This window comes from Camellia sinensis, chromosome 12, assembly GCF_055761805.1.
Source record: "Camellia sinensis isolate YWXY chromosome 12, ASM5576180v1, whole genome shotgun sequence".
Taxonomy (NCBI): domain Eukaryota; kingdom Viridiplantae; phylum Streptophyta; class Magnoliopsida; order Ericales; family Theaceae; genus Camellia; species Camellia sinensis.
In genome coordinates, this window is record NC_138972.1 from 105932291 (window position 1) to 105939949 (window position 7659).

Genomic DNA, 7659 nt, shown 5'->3' on the forward strand with positions numbered 1-7659 from the left:
TTCCATGATTGATCTCTCTTCTTATCAAACCCTAATCCTACGACGGTTCTCCTGCCTCTTATCTCTCTCTCTCTCTCTCTCTCTCTCTCTGTGCTTGATCTCTATGCCGTCTCAGAGCTTCAAGCAGTTCGATTTCGTCTAAAGGTTCGATCAATTTCAATCTCTCTTTTCTCTATTTCAATCTGTGTGTTGTTTGTATTGGTTTAGCTTTAATTAACCTTCTTTCAAATTTGCAGGTTGGACTTGTTGTGTATGATTCACAAGTTCCGATTGGTGCCACTCCTGAATATATGGCTGGTTATTACATGGTATTATCACTAGCTAGCATGTTTTCTTGTTCTTCCTTCTCCCAATTGATGTTCGCAAAAGAAAGTTGTATCAGCTGTACACTCTATCTAGAAGTCTTTTTTTTTTTTTTTCCTGAATCTGTAAGTACTTAGTGTTCTTTCTGACTTCCTCTCAGCTGAATTTCTGTGGGTTTTATTGTGTTTTAAAGCTGAAAATCAGTAAGAATTTTAGGGTTTCAATTACTTTAGGGATGACCTAGGTTTAAGGTTGATAAAAATGGGGAAAAGAAGATCAAACCAGGGGCTGTTCAGGAGCTTTGAATAGAGCTTGTGAATAGTAAACTGGAAAAGAAAAAACAAAAAGAAATCTAGGCATCACACCATGATTCCATATGCATTCCACCTAGGGTTAGGGTTGCATTATACAAACTTGAAAGAGGCTTCAAATGAAAGTTTATAAAGGCCTCATATGGGAATTGGCCATTTTAGTGAGATTTTTTGATTTTTTGGCTTTTTTATGAGGTCAAAAAAATTTAATGTGTTTGGGAATAATTATTTTTGGTTGTATGAAAAACCATGAATTACTAAGATGTTTGACCCTTTTTTTTGTTGGCTTTTTAAGTGATTTTGTTTTACGTTTTGGCTATCCAAAAAGCCAAGTTGCCGAAATTGGTAAAATTGAAGCTATATGACTATATTGAAACTAGAGATATATCACAGGTATAATCTGTTTCGGGCTTTTCATGATGTTGCCACATCATTTTGACATGATTGGTAGTTTGATTCTCTTTGTTTTTAGCGATTACCAACTGTTGAAAACTACACCAAATTCCAACTATAGAATTTAAGCTCCAAATCTATTTTCAGTGTGGTTCACTTGCACAGCTGTAATTTCCTATATTCCGTCTTTTATAAAATCTTGTCAAACCCGGTATCTCTTCATATTTACCATGTAATTGCAAATTCATATAGAGCTAAATTTTAAGCATATGTAGTTGGAAGCATGTTGGATGCACACACATTGAGAATTATGATTAATATATTTTTTTCTGTCTTTACATATTGTGAGTGCTCAATGTATGCATTGAGGTTTGAGGGTACTTTTCTGTAACCATATGAAGATAGAAGAAATTGGATCTCCAAAAAACTGTTTGAATCTGATATAAAGACTCTTCAGAACTTCAGTTTCAGGTTGTGGACTGCCTAGTTGTTTTTGACATTTGTGCAAATCTTTCAGATGGAGGAACTGATGAAGAACCAGATGTTTGCTACACATGCAGTTGCTGCTGCAGGTTCAGCCACATTGGGCACTGCCCTCACTTACCCTCTTGATACTATCAAAGTCCTTATACAGGTTCGAAGTTTGAAACCAACCTCTGTCTGCATTTGTATGCTCATATGTGTGCGCGTATGCATGTTGGTGTTGATTTTGGAACTGTTTGTTAGCATATGACTATCTGTTTCTAATATTGATGCTTATTTGTTGTGGTGGAGAAAATAACAGGTAGGGTCAGTTTCTAATAAACAGCTGACTACAGCTCAGGTTCTTGATAGAGTTAAAACTTTATCAGGACATGCAGGTAATTCGATTAACTTATTGTCTTGCTTGAGCTTCCATTAGTGCAATGAGTCTTGTAGATAAGGTTAACAGCTACATGTGAGCTTAAGTTATTTATGATTCTGGTTTATTACTGCTAGTTAAATGAATATTCTCTTCAATGAACATTGTAGGTTTGTACAGTGGTTTTGGGTGGTTAATGTTGGGAAGGATTTTAGGTGCTGGTGCTCGCTTTGGTACTTATGAAATTTTGACAACTTTTTATAAAGGTATATTCTTCATTCTATGTGCAGTTAGAAGTTATTGTGTTTGTTCTTAATCTGTTTCGTTAGATGAGCAAACCTAGGGGAAAAATTAGGAGGAAAGGTTCTAAACTGAAATGACAGGCACTTATTCTTTAAATATTTTGCAAAATAATTTGAATTCTACTTGTCCCGAGTGTTGGTTCTCAATAATCGAGGGTGCTGGGAGCTTAGGAGGGTTAAATTGGATATAGACCGAATCCATATTCACGCACATGGAAGCTCGAATAGTTTGCTTATTGTTTGGTGAATATGTACTTGGAAAATTAATGGGTTTGCAGAAAAGAAAAGGCAAAAAACAGCAGGCAAAACAGCACTCCTATTGGCACCAAACAGAACAGACAAATCAGATTTTCCTTGAGCTACATTGCCCTGAATTACAACGGCCCAACAGTCAGTCCAAACACAATGCCTTGACCTGTAGCAGCCCTTCATCCAAACCAATCCCCAAGTTTGTTAAAACCAACACAGCAGCATAACAGATCAAAACAGATAAGATATCAGAGCATCCCTTCAAGCACCAAAACAGAACAGGCAAGTCAGGTTTGCCTTGAGCTACAAAACCCTGAAATACCACAGCCCAACAGTCATACTAGTGTCATGTTTTGGGCCTATAATCTATTACCAGTTACTTGGAGAAGGTGAGCCACCAGATTAGGTGTAAGATGTTATTAAGATGTTATCATTACGCATTTAATTCAATTAGGCACCAACCATAATTGTGACAACTGATTGGAAGAGAATAGCTCTAAATTGAGCCTGGAGCAACTATAGCATGCATGGAGGGTTGTTAGAGGAAATAAATTCCCACATGAACTACCTGGATAAGTTGCATTGACAAGAGAGGGAGAGAGAGAGACATGATATTATCATAATAACTAAAAGAAATAATTACTCTTCTGCTATCTTTGAAGGTATAATACTCTTATTTGGCCTGTATGTTCTTCCTTAGTGGTTAATTATCTTAGGGCTCAAACATTTTCTTAAACTAAAACATGTTGGCTGTGTTTCTGTCCATATTGATCGGTTGAACTAGAAACTTGTTACAAAGACCTAGAAGGGATCAGGTGAGTAGGTAGAAACTGATGAAAATGAACTGTTAACATGAATGATGTCGACTTTCCCAGTCAATATTAAGTGTATGCTTAAGTAAGAGGATATGCTTGGAAACACAGTTACAAGTAACGCTTTTGAAATCTACATGGGATTGGTTGAACCTAGTTTGAGTAAGAGGATATGCTTCGTTTCTGTTTTCTGCCCCATTTTCTCTAGTTCAGATTAAACAAGAAGCTTAGAGCCTTTATGGTTTTTTTTTCATTGTTTTTGTCGTAATTTTCTGTGTGTGTGTGTGTGTGTGTGTGTTTTTTCGAATATTATAAATAATGATGTACGCCTTGGGGCAATACAACTTTTGATCAATATTATTCAGTTTCTCTTTGGGAATTCATTTATTCCTTGTGGATTTAAGGTGTTCTTCAACCTGCTAGAATGATAGCTAGTCTCGTGTAAAATTTCCACGCTGTCACTTAGAATCATTGGAATGAATTTGGCATGTGTTTGAAGCATGAAACCAAAGCTTTTGATTGAAACACAATGAGATCTTCGCCTGCCATGGTCTTTTCTTGTTGAGAATTGAACAAACAAGTATAGGTCTTATACTGCATGTACAACATCATATCGTATGCCCTCTTTAGATGGGATTGAATAGCAGAATGTGGGTGAGAATAGGGACCTAGTCATCTTATAAATCAGGAGTAATCCTCAGTCCTACTCATTGTGGACACTGTAGAAAAAGCCCTTGTCACGATCCTCCATCCTTATCTTACACTTGGAAATGGTGTAACTAAGGTGTACCTTTATCCCATGTAAAACCAATCACTAGATGCTTGATGGGATCACTGGTATCATGGTATGCCTTAATGCACCAAGCAACAATCTATCCATTTTTCCATAAAAGAAAATCAATTAGCATATTGGTCCACATATGGAAAATTCTAACATCTAGTTGGCATCAGTTTTTCTTTTATGCCCTAGCTTTGTGTAATTAATTGTCCTCATGGCTTGACAATGTCCTTCTTGGCATGCATTTTATTGCAGCTGGGAGAAGGACTAGTATACGAAGCCGTAGATGCCTCAAACGTCTTTCCCCATTTCTATGGTCCATCTCGGAGTTTCAGTCCTCTCCCTTTGGATGCAGTTACAAAAGCAAAGAAGCTTACTTTATCAGGTGGCCAATTCAGTTGTAGTTTGCTAAGTTGAATGGCAACAAGTTTTGTCATTCATCTTTGTGTCTCTACCTGATTTGGTGTTAGTTTAAATGGGCAGATTTGTCAGTGTTTGTCATTACATACTGCTGCCCAGATTCAAGGTTCCACTTGGCAATTTATTGTCTCTGTGTTGATTGTGTTGTTAATGTTGTTCAAGCTTTCAAAGATTCTGTTAGGCAATCCCTCTATATGTTTAAGCCGCTTCATATTTTTAAGCATGGAATTAAACAGCTAGTGGTTCATAGAGTTTGGCATTTAGATCGTTTTTAATCAATTATTGATGCATTTTTATTTTTTCTATTTTGGAAGATTGTTTGTCTCGGCAGCTATTGCCCTTGCCTAATCAGTCTACATGCTCTGTGAAATCAATTTACTTAAATAGTTAACAAGGATTTATTTTTTCATCTTCGCATTGAACTTCATGATTTTTATTGGGTAGATAATATTGTTAGCAAAAATAATATCTGGTTGCCTGGAGGCTGTGTTGTGTTGTCTGGTGCGTTAATGAGATGTCCAATAAAGCTTACTTCTCGTTTCAATTTGATGAAAATGTAAAACTAATTTGCATCTCCAACCCTTTCACCAAATCTAGATTGTGCTTAAAATGATTTGGATTGACTGGATAAAGAGAGATGCAATGGCTATGCAGTAGAGAATGGTGATTTGGTTGCGGTGGCAGGTGGTGGTGGTGATTTGATTGCATGTATGTTTGGTATCATATGGTATATTTATAAGGTGGTAAGTGTTGTCCTTTTTTTTTTATAAAAATTGTTCTGTAACATTGAATAAGCATGTATGTCAAATATTACATCACAAAAATAAGAGCAGAATTAGGAGAAATGGGAAATTTATATATGGTTGGTTTTGCCTCACATTTACAACAAAAAATATTCTCACCATTGGCCTTATAGGCCAAGTGGTACCTGGGTGTTCTCCCAACCTTGATGTTTCGGGGCTCGGATGCTCAAGTTTCTTTCCTGTCTTGATTAGCCTAGAAAATGGGCAGGATCCTGTATTATTGATTATTTAGTTTGGTAGCGGTTCCATACAGTGACAGCTGATTTGTGAAAAAAGAAAATTTTGTTGGACAACAGACATAACAATGAATTTATTTGGCATTTCCATTTCCGCATTGCTGGACATGATTTTTCTTATTTGGGGGTTTTCATCTTGCAGATTTCTAGATCAATTGGTGATGTTTATCTAAAAAAGGCTGAATTCAACAGGGAGCCTTTGTATGCTAAGTTTCGCCTCCGTGAACCTTTTAGAAGGCCAATATTAAGCGCTGAACCATCAATTTGTGTGCATGAACTCCAACCAGATGATCGATTTCTCATATTTACTACTGATGGATTATGTGAGCTCCTTAGCAATCAGGAAGCAGTAGACATAGTACAAAATCACCCTTGCAATGAAAGTTTATCTTTGGCTCTACATGTTAGTGAGTATTTTATTTGGCAGTGGATGAGTTCATAATTCTTGGATGCTACATAATACGATATCGAACTGTTTAGTTCTTCATTATCATCACCAGTACTGATCTCGTGGCCTATATTCTTTTTTAACATACCTAGAACCATTGCTTTGGTTATTGCTAAAAAAAATTCTGATGTGTATTGGATGTTAGGTATGTATTTTTTCCCGTTCTTACTATTCCTCTGTTTTTCAATTTATTATATTAATGATGTAGTCAATATTGGAATTTCTGCTTGATTTTCTGATACAGCCTTCCTGAATTTTGCATGGTCAATAACTGGGATGGCACCATTTTTATTAAAATCATGATCTGAATAACATCCAAATCAGCATAAAATCAGTATTATAGCAAAATTGCAAGTAAGATAGTGTAGGATCTGGTAGAATCATTGAGCCAGTGATTTTTTTTTCCCTTTATTATTTTAATATACATCATGTTTAACGGTCTCTCTCTCTCTCTCTCTCTCTCACACACACACACACACACAATATTTGATCTGATCCACGAGACCCTGTACTTATCAATCTGACATAGGATCCTGATTTTAGCAACCATATGTGTTTACAAAAGCATGCGTGATTCACTAGTGGTTTTGTTGCACTTGGTTGTATTGGACCGACATAAAATAGCAGTAAGCAATTGCTTCTTCCAACTTTTTTGTTAGCCAGTTACTGATTTATTGACATATGAAAATAGCATAAAGCAATTGCTGCTGCACTTTTTTTTTGTCTTCTGCTATGAATGCATTGGTTGTCACTAGCAGTTCTTTCCCTTATATTATGTTATGGTGCTTATATGGATAAGAAAGAACCATGTGAACCAGATGGGTGTTGATTCTCGAGATTTTCTAATTTTTTATTGAGAGTTAACCATGGCTTGGGTTTTCAGCTCTTTATTGATGGTTTTCTATATTGTAAAAATTGACTTGGAGAATACATTATACTGAAAGTGGCACAACTTTTGTGCTCTTGCCATTTTCTTATTAATTTCTAGTGGGATAGCTTGAATTGACGTGTGATACCTGAGATCATTTAATAGTGTTCATGAGTCAATCATAATATTTTTGAATTTAAGCTTGGTTATCTGCTTTGATTTATGTAATTTGATTGGAGTTTCCTCACATTCATTTTAAACAGGTTCCTGGTCAGCGGTATTGTCCACCCGTGGAAGTCTTTAAGAGTTGCTGCAGAGAAGTTAAAAAAGGTTGTGTGAGACCAAACAGCTCCCGGTATTATCTCTCTTTTGTTGATCAAGGTGGAGAGGGGAATCGATCAGAACCAGTAGAACCTCATCTGGTAGTCCAAATGGACATAGAGAGTTCTGTACTGTACCAGAAAATATGCCTCGACTATTGTTTTGAAAAACCAATAAAGGTGAGAAATTTACATTCACATACGTAAAGAGCATTGCCTCGACTATTGGGTTCCAATTTCTCTATTTCGTTTATTTGTTAATTAATTTTATATATTTATCATGCTTCTCTGATAAATTTTTCAATTCTGTTTCTTTATTAGGTGCCTTACATCACTACTGCTTTGATGGATGCGAAGCTTGGCACGGAAGGCCGCAATGATCTTTTTGATTGGCTATCAAGGAAACTTAGTGGATTAAGCAATTTTCCTGATGCTGTAAATCTGAATTATGTATTGTTTCAAATTGTTATGTGAGATGGATGTGACTTGTGAATGAAAACTTAGAATAGTAATATTGTGTCGAATGTTAATGATTCAGTTAATTTGAATGATGTTTTAAAATTATAGGTTTATTA

General features: G+C 36.0%; 1 protein-coding gene across 1 annotated transcript; it reads left to right on the top strand.

The window, feature by feature from the left end:
• The first annotated feature begins 1524 nt into the window (after positions 1-1524).
• Positions 1525-7659, top strand: LOC114284491 (uncharacterized). The gene is made up of 6 exons (XM_082897140.1): positions 1525-1641; positions 1792-1867; positions 2019-2114; positions 5591-5771; positions 7028-7264; positions 7406-7659. Exons 1-4 carry the CDS (start codon positions 1525-1527, stop codon positions 5596-5598), a joined length of 297 nt encoding a protein of 98 aa, XP_082753266.1. The 3' UTR covers positions 5599-5771; positions 7028-7264; positions 7406-7659.

Excerpts from the sequence above, each read along its gene's own strand:
- LOC114284491 (XM_082897140.1), top strand. The coding sequence starts at position 1,525 with ATGGAGGAACTGATGAAGAACCAGATGTTTGCTACACATGCAGTTGCT. Across the intron at positions 1,642-1,791 it reads CTATCAAAGTCCTTATACAG|GTAGGGTCAGTTTCTAATAA; the intron begins GTTCGAAGTTTG and ends AGAAAATAACAG. Across the intron at positions 1,868-2,018 it reads AACTTTATCAGGACATGCAG|GTTTGTACAGTGGTTTTGGG; the intron begins GTAATTCGATTA and ends TGAACATTGTAG.